A 17,920-nucleotide genomic window follows, 5' to 3' on the forward strand; every position below is an offset into this window, starting at 1 on the left:
GCGCGCGGAGCCGACAGCACTGTCCCCGCGGGCGCGCGCACCGGGCGCGCGGAGGCTTCCCAGAGCTCAGGCAAGCGGCTGCGGCACAGCGCCGGATAGTCCCGAGGCTGGCCCGGGCTGCGCCGGTGCCAATCGGCGCGCAGACCCCCGCGGCGCTCTCCCCGCCCCGCCTCCCCGCCCCCCTCCCCAGCTTCACTTGGCCGCGCGGACCGGGCTCCCGGCTGGAGAGCTGCGGCCAAGCCACAGCCCAAGGCAAGCCCGAGCGGCGCCATCCCCGACCCCGCGCCGCCGACCGCCGGCCCGCGGGCGACGGGCATGCTGGCATGGCAGGACGGCGGGGCCAAGACGGCTCCCTCCCACCACAAGATTTCTTTCTCCGTCCTGGACATCCTGGACCCGCAGAAATTCACTCGCGCAGCGCTCCCGGCCGTGCGCCCAGCTCCCCAGGAAGCCAGGAAAAGTTTGGCGGAGGTCGAAGCGGGGAAAGATGCCAGCTCCAGGGACCCTGTCCGACAGCTGGAGACCCCTGGTAAGATGCAAGGCGGCCCCGGCCCCAGGAGGCCTCAGCCCCAACACTGCGGAGTGTATGGGGGAACAGTCGGGCCCGGTGAGTGGCCCTTAACGGCGTCTTCCTCAAAGAGAGAAGGCGCACGGGACCGGGTGCGAAGTGTAGCCCCCCCTTGGAATTGGATAGAGGCAGAGAGGAGGCACCCCGCATTACGGGGCAGGGATTTACCGCATCCCCGCTCACCCGCCAAGTTCACCCGCACCACAGCTCTGATGCTAGCGGTGGAAACTTACCTGGCGCCTATCTTGCCAGGCTTATTCATTTATCGGGCATTTAATGTGCTTGCCACGTGCTAGGACCTGGGCTAAGGGCTGGGATAAAGGTGATGAAAACTTCGGAACCTGAGAGATGGACAGCATCATTAACATCACCTCCGTTTTATGGATGGGGGAGCTGAGGCTAAGGCTTGCCCCGGGGGGTCTTGGTGAGTAGCGAGGTCAGATGCCACTCGGAGACGCCTGCGGGGCTGGGCTGCCCCAGGCGCTCAAGCTCCCAAGCCCCAACTGCTGACTGGGGCTGGGGGCGGGGCTCGGATGGAGTGTTGGGAAGCATTTGTTACTTTCTCCTCGAAACCCTTTCTGAATTACTCCCAACGCTGGCGGACACCTGATGAAGGAGTCAGGAAAGTTTGTGGCTGGAAGGAAGGACGGAAGACAGCAGGAGTCCTGCTGGGTGGGGCGTGGGATCAGACAGGGAAAGGCCGCTCCCTGGAGGGTCAGAGGTTCAGGTTCCCGGGGAGGCTGGATGCCGCGCAGCCCCCTGCTCCCCTCCCCAAGTTTGGCGGTGATTGCCTGGGGCCCGCGGCGCCTCTGGCGGCCGCACATGGGCCCGGGCCGGCGGCCTGGTAATTGTTCGGATCTTCTCTCCGAGGGGCCGCGCTCCCTTCCCCCACCCTCATGATCGATATTCTATTACTGGCGCCTGCATATCTCCTGCCCTCAGCTTGCAGGTACCGACTTCAAACCCCCTTTCCCTGTCTGATCCTAATATTGTTCGATTAAAACTTACCTTTAATAGATGACATCTATCGATCCGGGCCCGCACAAATCTGAAACTCTATTAACACGGCGGGAGAGAGAAGATGGGAAAAGGAATTTCACTTTAAAGCGGGGGCGGGGGTGGGGTGGGGCAGAGAGCTTAATAACTCCTTTTTTAATTGCTGGGAGTCCTAGACCAAAATAGGCTTCTAGGGTCTGGGGAAGGCACAGCCCTAAAAGCGTTTGACATCTAGATGTCTTAATACAATGATCCTACTCCCCAATATGGTTACCCAATAAGGTCACTATTTTTTCTTAATGCGGAGTGTCATTCATTCATTTAGCATATATTTCTTGGACGCCTACTTGATGGCAGATTTGTAAAGGGCAAGAGGACACCATTCCCCTAAACCCGCTGGCGAGGATATGCAGTCCCGTCTAAGGGGAGCGCGATGTGGGGACAGGAGCAGCACCCAGAGTTGGGTTGGGGGGTGAGCTGCTTGCTCTAGGGAGGACGAGGAGAGGTTTGGGGACCTGGAGAGGCTTCTGTTCACCGACCCCTTCTCCCCTAGATGCTGCGGGCCCAGGCGCCGGCCAGGCGTCCCCCCTGGAGGGTTCCGAGGCGGAAGAGGAGGAGGATGTGGAGGATCCGAGGAGGCCGCGGCTGCGGGAGCGGGCTGCGCGCTTGCTGCCGGGCCCAGCGCGCTCACCTGATGCCCCGGCCGGGGCATTGGCGTCTGGGGAGCCCTGCGAGGACGGCGGGGGCGGCCCTGTGGGGTCCCCCCCGGGCTCCCCGCGGCCCAGGCGCCGGCGCATGGAGTCCAACTGCGCCAAGCCGCGGCGCGCGCGCACCGCCTTCACCTACGAGCAGCTTGTGGCCTTGGAGAATAAGTTCCGGGCCACGCGCTACCTGTCAGTGTGCGAGCGCCTGAACCTCGCGCTGTCGCTCAGCCTCACCGAGACGCAGGTCAAAATCTGGTTCCAGAATCGCAGGACCAAGTGGAAGAAGCAGAACCCGGGTGCCGACGGCGCGGCGCAGGTGGGGGGTGGCGCGCCCCAGTCAGGGGCGGCGGGGGGCGGCGGCGGCGGCGGCTCGGGGGGCAGTCCTGGCCCTCCCGGCACCGGCGCTCTGCACTTCCAGACTTTCCCTTCCTACTCCGCGGCCAACGTTCTCGTCCCGGCCGCCGCCTCCTTCCCGCTGACGGCTGCGGCCCCCGGGAGCCCTTTCGCGCCGTTCCTTGGGCCTTCCTACCTGACCCCCTTCTACGCCCCGCATCTATGAATCCGGACCCCCCCCGGCCCCTCTTTCGCGGGATTCACGAGGGATTGGCATCGTCGTGTGCCCTCGACTTCTCCACCGGGGGTGCAGGTGCGCGGGTATCAGCGCGCCCATTCCCTTCCAGCGGCCGGAGACGCCGCACCCCTGCGCGCTGCGCGCACCCGCGATCCTCGCGGGCCACCAAGGGGTCAGGGATCTGCCGTCCTTCAAAGTGTCCGGGGACGGAGGCTGACCTCAAGCCTTGCCGTTTCTGGACCTTGCTGTTCACTTTGGGTCAGGTTTAATTCAGTTCAGGGGCTAGTTTTTGAGGGTCTGGGTGTTTGGCGCAGGGCTAACCAAGATGCCAAGAGGGAAATACCGGGAGCAGAGACGCCCTGGCTGCCAGCTGCTGGCGGCTAGGATGGAACCTTTAAAGGTGCTGGCTCATCAGAGGGTGAGAAACAGTCTCTGTTCACAACTGATAGCTTCCCCTCCTCATGCTCGATGGTTCAGCCCAAACCCAGAGATTTCTTCCAAATCCTGAACGAGGCTGGGGAGAGCTTGGTCCTGGAGCACACACGGCCGCTCTGAAACGGACGATTTTGAAAATGCATAAAACTCCACATTTCTAGATATTTACTTAAGATTCGGACTGGAACGCAATACTTGTTCCAAATAACCTCCCCAGGTTATTCCTGAGAGAGGGGGTACCTTTGTTTTCGGTGTAGGCCAGAAGTTTGTGGTAGGAAAGGTGACTGATTTGTAGCTAGACTCACCTGCTAAAGTAGACACAGGTCTGTTGCACTGCAAGTTTTGAGAACAGCTTGGACCAAACCACACAGTGACCCCAAAGGCATAAAAATGATAATGAAGGCAGTGATGGCTCAACTAATATCATGAAGTCTATGCATGAGGCTGCCTACTTTGATTTGCAGTAGTTGACACTTTAAAACTTCAGTCCTGGCTTATCTGCCTGTCCCAGGGATTCCTGGGCTCCCAATAGTGAGCCAGGTTGGGGAAGAGCTAGTTCCACCAGTACACACTACATGTGGACAGTTGGACTGGACTGTTTTTTAAAAGCACAAACTCAACATTTTTAGATCTTCATCTAGGATTCTGACTTGAAAACAATTCTTGTTACAAACAGACTCTCTATGGTGGTGAACAAGCAGAGATTGTAAGGGCCCATAAAAGCAATACTTGGGTGTGAAGAGCTGTCATGTTCCTAATGGATTCACCTCCAGGAATCTGATACATGGACATGCATTTTAACTGCGGCTTTTATTACCTCCCTTAAAAAATTAGTTCTGTGAAATTCCCTTGCCACTTTTGCTTGGAATACATTTCCTTTAGTTTTCTACCTAATATAATCTTGTAGCCCATATCTCAGAAACCCAGAGGTCCCCAGTTGTGTCATGTATGTTTCATTCTGAGGCCAGCTGAGATCTATGTGGATACCATATTCCTTGCTATTTTTTGGTAGCCTATGCTACTAACAATCAAATTTAATGGTCAATGGCTTCAAAGTAAAGCACACCGTTTGGTATTATGGATTACATTCCATTACTATGATCTTGAAATATCTAGTTCTGTTATCAGGAATGATAGAAAATATTCCCCATTTCTCCTAAATTAAGTGAAGACTTCATGGTTCATGTGACTCTCATAAGATTTGATAGTATGTATTATTTAATTACTTAATATCCACTAATTAGACTCTTTTCCTTCTAAAGAAGAATGTCCCCCAAACAACACATTGTAACTTTCTAAAAGACAGTTGGTGCCAGATGAGATAAAAAATGCAGTTACTCTACTAGATAATATTCACCTTACGCTTTGGTAAACACTCCTTTAATAACTATTTGTTGGTTTCTCAAAAGCAATATCCCATATTAAACAGACAATTCAAATGTGACAATTCCTCTGTAACAAAGAAGCTGAATTCTGTAATAAGTGGGAAACATTTCATTCCAGTCTTCTCAGGTACCAGAATCACGGACTTCAGTAGAAGAGAGGGAATAGGGAGAGAGGTGGCAGGCTGATCTGTTTGTGGCCTAGCATGGTGCTGTAATTTCTGACCCTTCTGGTTTCCACAGATTGTTGCAGAGTAATGCTTGAAGCATGTGACTTTGGACTTCTGCTGCTTTAAAAGGCCCGGTGGCTTTCCAACCAAATCCTTAGACTCAATCTATTGGTGTGTTTGTCTAATAAATTCTTTTTGTAGTAAATTTATTTTTATTTCTTGTTTCATTATTCCTTGTTCTCTATTAGCAAAGCTTTAAAATAAGTTTATAATTATCAGAAGGTAATTATAAAGTATATATGTATCTCTCCTTCTCCCCATAATCCCTAAATAGAGAATATTTCTACACTAACACTCCTTTCTTCAGCCATTTCAGACCCAAGCTAGATATACCCAGAGTGGCTACATTTGCATGCAGTATATACAGACACACATTTCAGGCCATTTTCTTAGCAGAAGCAAAGCATCTTCACAGAATTTGAATTAGTGGCTGCTAATTATATCACCACCAACCTATTAGATTTCTAGGATGTTAACTTCTTAGCCTTAACCTTACAAGTTCTTAATACCCCAAAACAGCCTGGTAGGTAACTTTTCAGACTTCGGCCATCTGCTGGTCATAGATTTCTGGTGTTAAATATTACCATTTTAGATCCCTGTTTGAAACCACATAGCCAAGGAGCTGTATTTATAGGAGTGACTGGAGAGCATTTCTTACATTAAGAGAAACACAATCCAATTTATGGGCAGAAATTAATTTAGTGTGCTTATCTTTATAGTAATAACTTTTTTTCTTTGAGACAGGGTTTTGCTCTGTCACTCAGGCTGGAGTACAGTGGCACAATCAAGGCTTACTGAAGCCTCAACCTCCCAGGCTCAAATGAGCCTCCCACCTCAGCCTTCTGAGTAGCTGGGACCACAGGCACATGCTACCATGCTTGGATAACTTTTTTTTTTTTTTTGTAGAGACAGGGTCTGGTTGCCTAGGCTGGGCTTGACCTCAAGCAATTCTTCCACTTCAGCCTCCAAAGTAGCTGGCACTACAAGGTCCTGCCACCACACCTGGCTAATTTTTTAATTTTTTAAATTTTTTTTCTTTTTTTTTTTTTGTAGATAGGAGATCTCACTATGTTGCCCAGGCTGGTTTCAAACCCCTGAGCTCAAGCAATCTGGTAGCCTCAGCCTCCCAAGTAGTGGGATTACAGGAATAAGCCAAGGATTCTCACTCTTAAAGCATTCTCCTTTCTTTGGACAGATCTGTGGTTTTCCTAATTGAAGGACACAGTCTCACTCTGTCACCTAGGCTGGAGTGCAGTGGCGTGATCTCAGTTCACTGCAACCTCCACCTCCCAGGTTAAAACAATTCTTCTGTCTCAGCCTCCTGAGTAGCTGGGACTACAGGCATGCGCAACCACGCCTGGCTAATTTTTGTATTTTTAGTAGAGACGGGGGTTCACCATGTTGGCCAGGCTAGTCTTGAACTCCTGACCTCAAGTGATCCACCAGGCCTTCCAAAGTGTTGGGATTACAGGCGTGAGCCACCATGCTGCACCAGGCCTGATCACACTTTTGAAAGGAAATCTAAGTGTGGTGCAAACAATTACCATCCTTTACCTGTAGCCCCTGGAGAGAGGAAAAGGTACGTTTTAAATTAATCTGTCTCCTCCCTTTTCTGCTTGAAACCTTTTATGAAAATTAGTTGCTTTTATATTTTCTCAATATACATTTTTCTGGATACATGTAATGTGTGTTTTGCAGATGCAGTTTATTTACTGAGTGGCTAGTGTTGCTGTATCAGGTGCTATGAGGGCTACAAGATGAACCACTGAGTCATGTGGATCTCACCAACAGGGAATGCAAGAAAAATCAGGAAAGTACTGTCATAGGTATGTCATTTTTTTTCTTTTAACTTTTATTTTGGCATAATTTTAGACTTAAGAAAAGTTGTCACGCCTGTAATCCCAGCACTTTGGGAGGCCGAGGCGGGCGGATCACGAGGTCAGAAGCTCGAGACCAGCCTGACCAACATGGTGAAACCCCATCTCTACTACAAATGCGAAAATTAGCTGGGCGTGGAGGCGTGCGCCTGTAATCCCAGCTACTCAGGAGGCTGGGGCAGGAGAATCGCTTGAACCTGGGAGGCGGAGGTTGCAGTGAGCCGAGATTGTGCCACTGCACTCCAGCCTGGGCGACACGGTGAGACTCTGCCTAAAAAAAGAAAGAAAAGAAAAGTTGTAACAATAGTACTAAAAATTTCCTTTTATTGGCCAGGCGTGGTGGCTTACGCCTGTAATCCTTGCTCTCTGGGAGGCCAAGGCGGGTGGATCACCAGGTCAGGAGTTCGAGACCAGCTTGGCAAATATGGTGAAACCCCGTCTCTACTAAAAAATACAAAAATTAGCTAGGCATGGTGGCACGCACCTGTAGTCCTAGCTACTTGGGAGGCTGAGGCAGGAGAATCGCTGGAACCCAGGAGGCAGAGATTGCATGGAGCCGAGATCACGCCACTGGACTCCAGCCTGGGCGACAGAATGAGACTCCATCTCAAAAATGAATTAATAAATAAAATAAATTTCATTTTACTTTTCACCCAGATTTTCCAAGTGCTAACATTTTACTGCTTTGGTCTTAGTATGTTCACTCCCTTCTCCCCTCCCACACCCGCATATTGTACATTGTTTTCTGAACTGTTTGAGAGGAAGTTGCAGACATGATGTCTCTTTACCCATAAATATTTAGTGTGTTTTTCCTAAAGCACAATGACTTTCTCTCTCTTTTTTTTTTTTTTTTTTTTTTTTTTTGAGATGGAGTCTTGCTCTGTCGCCCAGGCTGGAGTGCAGTGGCGCAATCTCAGCTCACTGCAAGCTCCGCCTCCCGAGTTCAGGCCATTCTCCTGCCTCAGCCTCTCCAAGTAGCTGGGACTACAGGCGCCGGCCACCACACCCGGCTAATTTTTTGTATTTTTTAGTAGAGACGGGGTTTCACCGTGGTCTCGATCTCCTGACCTCGTGATCTGCCCACCTCGGCCTCCCAAAGTGCTGGGATTACAAGCGTGAGCCACCGCGCCCGGCCTGACTTTCTCTTTTATAACCACAGAGTAATTATAAAAATCAAGAACTCCACACTAGTATGGCACCATTACTTAATCTAGAGACCTAATCCAGATTTCATTTGTTCTCCTTTACAACAAAAGGAAAACCCCCGATGTGTTGCATTGCTGTCCTAGTTAGGCTTCTTTAGCCCAGGACAGTTCCTCAGCCTGTCTTGGTCATCTTGGTCTTCTTTCCCTTTGTATTAAGTACCTTGTGGGGACAGAGTGTAAAACTCTGTAAATATCCAATTACTCATGAATTATTTCTTTTACTTTTAGAGACAAGGTCTCGCTCTGTCACCCAGGCTGGAGTGCAGTGGCACAATCATGGCTCACTGCAGCCTTGACATCCTGAGCTTAAGCGACCCTCCCACCTCAGCCTCCCGAGTAGCTGGAACTACAGGTGTGTGCCACTACAACGGGCTCATTTTTTTTTTTTTTCAAGACAGAGTTTCATTCTTATTGCCCAGGCTGGATTGCAATGGTGCAATCTCTGCTCGCTGCAGCATTCACCTCCTGGGTTCAAGCGATTCTCCTGCCTCAGCCTGCCGAGTAGCTGGGATTACAGATGCCCACCACCACGCCCAGCTAATTTTTTGTATTTTTAGTAGAGACAGGGTTTTATCATGTTGGCCATGCTGGTCTCGAACTCCTGACCTCGGGTGATCCACCAGCCTCGGCCTCCCAAAGTGCTGGGATTATAGCCGTGAGCCACCGCGCCTGGCTAATTGCCGTTTTCTAAGATGGGGTCTCACTATGTTGCCCAGTCTGTTCTCAAACTCCCAGGCTCAAGCAATCCTCCCGCCTCGGCTTCCCAATGTGCTGAGATTATAGGCATGAGCAACTATGTCTGCCTCAGAAATAACTCCTAAGAACTGATTTAACTAGATTTTAGAATTATGAGTAGGGTAACACAAAAATTTTTTCAATAAATGCTGTTTGGAATACTCTTTTTGGTGAAGATACTACAATTCTATATACCTGTTAGCCATTTGGGTGATCTATTTTGATGAAATGCCTCTCCCACTAGCTAATTCCTACATTTATTGGTAAAGTAAATGAAGTCTTTGATACATTTGGAAGCGTAATTCCATCATGTGGTCAGTTGAAACACCTGACTCTTAGGGGAATTGGGCAGACAGAGATTCAGGGAAAGAAAAATGGAGAAAGGCCGGATGCAGTGGCTTATGCCTGTCATCTCATCACTTTGGGATGAGGCAGGCAGATCACTTGAACTCAGGAGTTTGAGACCAGCCTGGCAACGTGGCAAAACCCCAACTCTACTAAAAATATAAAAATTAGTCAGGTGTGGTGGTGCATGCATGCCTGTAGTCCCAGCTACTTGGGAAGCTGAGGTAGGAGGATTGCTTGAGCCCAGGAGGTCGAGGCTGTAGGGAGCCGTGATCCTACCACTGCACTATAGCCTGGGCAACAGAGGGAGACCCTGTCTCAAAAACAAAAACAAAAACAAAAGTGAAAAACAAGAAACAGAACTTGGCCAGCATCCCGGTGTCCTTTCTAATAATTACCCTCCCCAAGAGCAACCATGACTGACTTCAAACAGCAGAGAGAAGTTGTGTCTCCTTTTTTCCTGTAATTATAAAAACAGAATCATATGGTGTGATCTCTCGTGTCTGGCTTATTTTGCTCAACACTATGAGTTTCATCCATATTGTTTTGCATAGTTGTAGATTTTTCATTCCTATTACTGTTGGTATTTTACGGTACCATGAATGCCACAACTTGTTTGTCTTTTGATAGGTAACTGAGTTCTTTCCATTTTGGGGCTACTATGACTAAACATTCTTGAGCATGTCTTTTGGTAAATAAACCTTTGGTAAAATATCTAGGCCGGGCATGGTGGCTCACGCCTGTAATCCCAGCACCTTGAGAGGCCGAGGCGGGCGGATCACCTGAGGTTAAGAGTTCAAGCCTGGCCAACATGGCGAAACCCAGTCTCTACTAAGAATACAAAACTTAGCTGGGTGTGGTGGCAGGCACCTGTAATCCCAGCTACTCAGGAGGCTGAGGCAGGAGAATCGCTTGAACCCTGGAGGCAGACATTGCAGTGAGCCAAGATCATTCCATTGCACTCCAGCCTGGGGACAAGAGCGAGACTTCGTCTCAAAAAAAAAAAATCTAAAAGTGGAACTACTGGTTATGCAGATGTGTAGCCATAGTACATATTGCCAAACAGTTTTATTTATTTATTTATTTTTTGAGATGAAGTCTTGCTCTGTCACCCAGGCCGGAGTGTAGTGGCACTCTTTTACTGAACATGCAACCTTCTTTCACTGCAACCTCTGCCTCCTGGGTTCAAGTGATTCTCCTGCCTCAGCCTCCCGAGTAGCTGGGAATACAGGCTTGCGACCCCACGCCCAGCTAATTCTTTTCTTTTCTTTTTTTTTTTTTTTTAATTAGTAGAGACAGGGTTTACCATGTTGGCCAGGCTGGTCTCGATCTCCTGACATCGTGATCCACCCGCCTCGGCCTCCCAAAGTGCTGAGATTACAGGCATGGGCCACTGCACCTGGCCCGCACTGTGGTTTTAATTTTCATTTCCTCGTGAGTCATGATGTTGACTGTGTCTGCCTGTTGGCCATTTGGATATGTATTTTGGTGAAGGGCCTGGTCAAATCTTTTGTCTATTGGCTAAGCCCCACATTTGTTGGTTAAGTAAACTGATCCTTAGAGAGGAAGTTACTTTCCCCAGGTCACCTGCATTACTCCCAAAGACACTGAGACTTAGTGAGATTCAGTGACTTGTCTAAGGTCACACACGTGGTAAGAAAAAGAGAAGAGATGGCCAGATGCGGTGACTCAAGCCTATAATCCTAGCATTTTAGGAGGCCGAGATGGGTGGATCACTTGAGCCCAGAAGTTTGAGACCATCCTGGGCAACATGACAACACCCTGTGTCTATGAAGAACTACAAAAAATTAGCTGGCCGTGGTGGCCTGTGCCAGGCTGAGGTGGGAGGATCACCTGAGCCTGGGGAGGTGGAGGCTGTAGTTAGCCACGATTGCACCACTGCACTCCAGCCTGGGCAACAGAGTGAGACCCTATCTCAAAAGAAAAATAAATAAATAAGTGAAAGAGAAGAGCCTGAAATCTGGGCCTGATGACTCCAGGGTAATTTTTTTTTTTTTGAGATGGAGTCTCATGTTGCCAGGCTGGAGTGCAGTGGTGTGATCTTGGCTCACTGCAACCTCTGCCTCCTAGGTTCAAGCAATTCCCCTGCCTCAGCCTGCGATGAGCTGGGACTACAGGCGCATGCCACTATGCCTGGCTAATTTTTTGTATTTTAGTAGAGATGGAGTTTCACCATGTTGGCAAGGATGGTCTCAATCTCCTGACTTCAGGTGATCCACCGCCTCAGCCTCCCAAAGTGCTGGGATTACAGGTGTGAGCCACCATGCCCGGCCGACTCCAGAGTAACTTGAGTTATATGAATGGGGCCACCAATCATAAAACAATCATCAAATATTTACTTAAGAAGATTTTTGTTTTTACTTTAAATTATTTATCTATTTATTTATTTTTGAGACTGTGTCTCCCAGGGTGAGTGTAGAGGCCCTATCATGGCTCACTGCAGCCTCAGCCTCCTGGGCCCAAGTGTTTCTTCCACCTCAGCCTACCAAGTAGCTGGGTCTACAGACATGTGCTTCCACTCCTGACTTTTTAATTAATTAACTTATTTATTTATTTTTTGAGACGGAGTCTCACTCTGTGGCCAGCCTGGAGTGCAGTGGCGTCATTTCGGCTCACTGCAACCTCCGCCTCCTGGTTTCAAGCCATTCTCCTGCCTCAGCTTCCTGAGTAGCTGAAATTACAGGCACGTGCCACCATGCCCTGTTAATTTTTTTGTATTTTTATTAGAGACGGGGTTTCACCATGTTGGCCAGGATGGTCTTGATCTCCCGAGCTTGTGATCCGCCTGCCTCGGCCTCCCAAAGTGCTGGGATTACAGGCATGAACCACTGTGCATGGCCCTGCCCTCAATTTCTATAGATTGTTTATTTTGGATATTTCATAGGAATGGAATTATAGAATACATGTCTTTTTGTATCTGGCTTCTTTTACTGAACATAATGTTTTCAAGGTTCGTTCATGTTGTAGCACCTATCAGGTGTCATTTCGTTTTATGACTGAGTGATACTTCATCATATGGACAGACCACATTTTGTTTATTCATTCATTGGTTGACGGACATTTGTATCGTTTCCACGTTTTGGCTGTTGAGAATAGTGTTGCTATGAATATTTCTGTTCAGGTTTTTATTTGAATACCTGTCTTCAATTATTTGGGGCATACACCTAGGACTGGAAGTGTTGGATCATATGGTAATTCTATGTTTAGCTTGTTGAGGAACAGACAAACTGTCTTCCACAGTGGTTGTACCATTTTACCTTTCCACCAGCAATGTGTGAGAGTTGCAGTTTTCTCCATATCTTGGTGAATGCTTGTGATTTTCTTTTTTCTTTTTTCTTTTTTTTATTTTTATTTTTTGAGATGGAGTTTCGCTTTTGTTGCCCAGGCTGGAGTGCAATGGCACGATCTCGGCTCACTGCAACCTCTGCCTCCTGGGTTCAAGTGATTCTCTTGCCTCAGCCTCCAGAGTAGCTGGTATTACAGGCATGCGCCATCACGCTCGGCTAATTTTGTATTTTTAGTAAAGATGGGGTTTCATCATGTTGGCTAGGCTGGTCTCTAACTCCTGACCTCGTGATCTGCCTGCCTCGGCCTCCCAAAGTGCTGGGATTACAGGCGTGAGCCACTGCGCTTGGCTTGATTTTCTTTTTTCTTTTCCTTTTTTTAAAGTTAAAACCATGGTTCACACTTGTAATCCCAGCACTATGGGAGGCTGAGACAGGCGGATGACCTGAGGTCGGGAGTTCAAGACCATCCTGACCAACATGGAGAAACCCCGCCTCTACTAAAAATACTAAATTAGCCGGGCGTGGTGGTGCATGCCTGTAATCCCAGCTACTCAGGAGGCTGAGGCAGGAGAATCGCTTGAACCCAGGAGGCAGAGGCTGCGGTGAGCTGAGATCACGCCACTGCAATCCAGCCTGGGCAACAAGAGCAAAACCCCATCTGGAAAAAAAAAATTTAAAACCAACACAAAGCCATAGAGAGTGATATAATGAACATTGGAGTCTCAGGATCAGGGAGGGTGAGTGGAGGATGAGCAATTAAAAAAAAAAAATTGGGTACAATATACACTACTTGAGTGACAGGTGCACTAAAATCTCAGACTTCACCACTACACAATTCATCCATGAAACCAAAAACCACTTGTACCCCAAAAGCTACTGAAATAAAAAAATATAGATTTTAAAAAGAAGCCACGTGCTGTGGCTCACGCCTGTAATCCCAGCACTGTGGAAGGCCGAGGTGGGTGGATCACTTGAGGTCAGGAGTTCGAGACAAGCCTGGCCAATATGGTGAACCCTCATCTCTACTAAAAATACAAAAATTAGCCGGGCATGGTGGCAGGCACCTATAATCTCAGCTAGTTGGAGGCTGAGGCAGGAGAATCTCTTGAACATGGGAGCATGGGAGGCAGAAGTTGCAGTGAGCTGAGATGGTGCCACTGCACTCCAGCCTGGGTGACAGAGTGAGACTTTGTCTCAAAAAAAAAAAAAAAAAAAAAAAGATGCTCAGTGTGGTGGCTCACACCTGTAATCCCAGCACTGTGGGAGACCGAGGCAGGTGGATTGCTTGAGCTCAGGAGTTTGAGACCAGCCTGCGAAATATGGTGAAACCTCGCCTCTACTAAAAATACAAAAAAATTAGCTGGGCATGGTGGCACACACCTGTGGTCCCAACTACTCGGGAGACTGAGGCAGCAGAATTGCTTGAGCCTGGGAGTTGGAGGTTGCAGTGAGCTAAGATTGCACTACTGCACTCCAGCCTGGGTGACAGAATGAGATTAAGGAAGGAAGGAGGGAAGGAGGGAAGGGAGATTGCTAGAGGCCAGGAGTTCAGCCTGGGCAACAAAATGAGACCCTGTCTCTACAAAAATTTTAAAATGAAAATTAGGCTAGGCAGGGTGACTCACGCTTGTAATACCAGCACTTTGGGAGCCCAGGTGTTCAAGACAAGCCTGGGCAACATGGCGAAATCTCGTCTCTACCAAAACATATGCAAACATGAGCCGAGTGTGGTGGTATGCGCCTATAATCCCATTTATGCAAGAGGCTGAGGTGAGAGAATCACTTGAGCCTGGGAGGTTGAGGCCACAGTTTGAGCCGTGATCACGCCACTGCATTCCAGCCTGGGTGACAGAGTGAGACCTTGTCTCAAAAAGTTAAAAAAAGAAAAAAGCCCATCCTAGTAGATAGGAAGTGGTAATTCCTTGCGGTTTTGATTTTCATTTCCCTAATGACTAATAACATCGAGAATCTTTTCAAGTGCTTGCTGGCCATTTGTATGTCTTCTTTGGAGAAGTGTCCATCAAGTCCTTTGCTCATTTTTTAATTGGATTGTTTATCTTGTTGAGTTTTAAGAGTTCTTCATTCAAAACATTTATATCCTCCCTCCATTTCTTTTGTATATTAAAATAAATATATGGGCCGGGCACTGTGACTCATACCTGTAATCCTAGCACTTTGGGAGGCTCAGGCCAGCGGATCACTTGAGGTCAGGAGTTCAAGACCATCATGGCCAACATGGTGAAACCCTGTCTCTACTGAAAATACAAAAATTAACTGGATGTAGTGACGACTGTAACCCCAGCTACTCAGGAGGCTGAGGTGAGAGAATCGCTTGAACCCAGGAGGTGAAGGTTGCAGTTAGCCAAGATTGCGCCATTGCACTCCAGCCTGGGCAACAGAGCAAGACTCCATCTCAAAAAAAAAAATTAAGTAAACAGCCACATAACCCCTCTTGGTTTGCTGTGTCAGGCACTGTGCTAGGCCCTCGAGGTGCAATGGTGAGCAAGAAAGCCTGATCCCTGCCCTCCGTTCCTGCCATATATCTAATCCAGTGGCCTTTCAGCTTAAAACGATTGTTCTAAATTGATGCATAATAATTGTACAAATCTACATGGTACATGTGATTTAAAAAAAAAGGAAATCAGAATAAATATATGATCTAAAGTTTCCCTCCTCTCTTCTTTTGCACATTTATTGGGCACCAACTGTGTGCCAGGTGCTACCCTGGGCTCTGGGAGTACAGCAGAAGACCCTGGCTTGGCACTGGCGAGGGGAGCTCAGGTGGATGGAGGCCACAGACAGGTGGTGGTTGGTATGGTGCAGTGCAGAAAATTCCGTGGCTTTCTTGTCAGCTGTTTCTGTACAAAGAAACCCTGCCCTTTGCACTGACGTCATCTGGGATTCAGGCTGGAAAGAAAGAACCCTGTGCTACTAATTCCTCCTTTGCCATGCTTGTTCTATACAGATCACGTGTGTATTTTAGAAAAGTTTTTCCAGGGGCCCAGCTTGGTGGCTCACGCCTGTAAGTCCAGCATTTTAGGAGACCGAGACTGGGAGTTGGGGGGTGGGGCATCGCTTGAGACCAGGAGTTCAAGACCAGCCTGGGCAACATGGTGAAACCCCATCTCTATAAAGAATAAAAAATGTAATTTTTTTAAAAAGAAAAGTCACCGGGCGCGGTGGCTCACGCCTGTAATTCCAGCATTTTGGGAGGCCGAGGTGGGTGGATCACGAGGTCAGGAGATTGAGACCACGGTGAAACCCTGTCTCTACTAAAAAGAAAAAAAATTAGCCGGGCGTGGTGGCGGGCGCCTGTAGTCCCAGCTACTCGGAGAGGCTGAGGCAGAAGAATGGCGTGAACCCGGGAGGCGGAGCTTGCAGTGAGCCGAGATCGCGCCACTGCACTCCAGCCTGGGCGACAGAGCGAGACTCCGTCTCAAAAAAAAAAAAAAAAAAGAAAAAAGTCCTCCCAGACATTTATGCCTCCCAGAGTGTGGCAAAATATTACTCACAAATAAGTCGATGATATTACCAAGGCAAGTTCAAAGTACCAGAGTTACTTGTTTTTTTTGTTTTTTTAGTTGAACCATAACTGGTTCTTTTCACTTATAAAGCCATGAGCTTCCATCATGGTTTTCTAAAATAAGCTGAATTATAACCACCTTAACTGTGTTTTGGCAGTCTCTGTATCTCTGTCTTCCAGGTGGCAACATTCCACGTGCTTATGGAGAACAAACCCATGTAAAAGGATCCACAGCTGATTTCGAATTTCTCTTTCTTTCTTTTTTTTTTTTTTTGAGACGAAGTCTCACTTTGTCACCCAGGCTAGAGTGCAGTGGCACAATCTCGGCTCACTGCAACCTCTGCCTCCTGGGTTCAAGTGATTCTCCTGCCTCAGCCTCCGAAGTAGCTGGGATTACAGGCACGCACCACCACACCCGTCTAATTTTTGTATTTTTAGTAGAAATGGGGTTTCACCATGTTGGCCAGGCTGGTCTTGAACTCCTGACCTCAGGTGATCCACCCGCCTCAGCCTCCCAAAGTGCTGAGATTACAGGCATGAGCCACCGCACCCAGTCTTTTATTTATTTATTTTTTGAGACAGGGTCTTGCTCTGTTACCCAGGCTGGAGTGCAGTGGCTCAATCTCGGCTCACTGCAAACTCCACCTCCCAGGTTCAAGCGATTCTCTTGCCTCAGCCTCCCGAGTAGCTGGGACTACAGCGCACACCACCATGTCCAGATAATTTTTGTATTTTTAGTAGAGATGGGTTTTTGCTATGTTGGCCAGACTGGTCTCGAACTCATGACCTCAGGTGATCCACCCACCTTGGCCTTCCAAAGTGCTGGGATTACAGGCATGAGCCACCGCACCTGGCCTCAAATTTCTCTTTCAACTCTAAAAGATGAAAATACTTGGCCGGGCGTGGTGGCTCACTCTTGTAATCCCAGCACTTTGGGAGGTCAAGGAGGGTGGATCACGAGGTCAGGAGTTCGAGACCAGCCTGGACCAGATGGTGAAACCCCATCTCTACTAAAAATACAAAAATTAGCTGGGTGCAGTGGTGGGTGCCTATAATCCCAGCTACTCAGGAGCCTGAGGCAGGAGAATCACTTGAACCCGGGAGGCAGAGGGGTTGCAGTGAACCAAGATTGTGCCACTGCCCTCCAGCCTGGGCAACATGAGTGAGACTCCATCTCAAAAAAAAAAAAAAAAAAAGAAAAAGAAAATACCATGTTTGAATAACTCCCTGGCAGGACAGATATGGGATGTTTTGCCTTATCCTTGTCTTTAGAAGCTGAAATATTTAACAACCACACCTGCAGAAGCATGCTGGCTCTTGAGGTGGGTACTTACTTTCAAGGCTGTAAACAGCCACATAACCCATCTTGGCACTGTGCTAGGACCCGGGAGTGCAATGGTAAGCAAGAAAGCATGGTCCCTGCCCTCCATTCCTGCCATGTATCTAATTCAGTGGCCTTTCAGCTTAAAATAATTGTTCTAAATTGATGCATAATAATTGTACATGTTTATATGGTACATGTGATGTTTTGATACATGCATACGACATGTAATGATCAAATCAGGGTATTTAGGATATCCAGTACCTCAAACATTTATTATTTCTTTGTACTGGAAACATTTCACATCTTTTCTTCTAGCTATTTTGCACTATGCAATAGATTGTTGTCAACTATAGTCACCCTACCGTGCTATCAAATACTAAAACTTATTCCTTCTGTCTAACTATATTTATGTGGGGTCTTTTTGTGTGTTTTTTGTTTTTGTTTTTGTTTAAGACAGGGTCTCCCTCTGTTACCCAGGCTGGAATGCAGTGGCATCATCACAATCACAGCTCGCTGTAGCCTCGACCTCCCAGGCTCAAGCGATCCTCCCACGTCAGCCTCCTGAGTAGCTGGGACTACAGGCACACACCACTATGCCCAGCTAATTTTTTGTATTTTTTTTTTTTAGAGATGGGGTTTCACCATGTTGCCCAGCCTGGTCTTGAACTCCTGGGCTGAAGCCATCCTCTCACCTTGGCCTCTCAAATTGCTGGAATT

The 17,920-nt window shown here is 48.2% G+C and overlaps 1 protein-coding gene across 1 annotated transcript; it reads left to right on the plus strand.

Moving 5' to 3' along the window:
• Positions 1-315: 315 nt before the first annotated feature.
• On the plus strand, positions 316-4,987 carry NKX1-2 (NK1 homeobox 2). Its single transcript, XM_055242589.2, has 2 exons — positions 316-529; positions 2,118-4,987. Exons 1-2 carry the CDS (start codon positions 316-318, stop codon positions 2,825-2,827), a joined length of 924 nt encoding a protein of 307 aa, XP_055098564.2. The 3' UTR covers positions 2,828-4,987.
• Positions 4,988-17,920: the final 12,933 nt, after the last annotated feature.

Source organism: Symphalangus syndactylus, chromosome 2 (assembly GCF_028878055.3).
Source record: "Symphalangus syndactylus isolate Jambi chromosome 2, NHGRI_mSymSyn1-v2.1_pri, whole genome shotgun sequence".
NCBI classification, from domain to species: domain Eukaryota; kingdom Metazoa; phylum Chordata; class Mammalia; order Primates; family Hylobatidae; genus Symphalangus; species Symphalangus syndactylus.

What these genes read in the sequence shown, in the direction of transcription:
- NKX1-2 (XM_055242589.2), top strand. Translation starts at nt 316, where the DNA reads ATGCTGGCATGGCAGGACGGCGGGGCCAAGACGGCTCCCTCCCACCAC. An exon ending in CCGACAGCTGGAGACCCCTG is followed by an intron (nt 530 to 2,117) that starts GTAAGATGCAAG and finishes CTTCTCCCCTAG; the next exon opens with ATGCTGCGGGCCCAGGCGCC.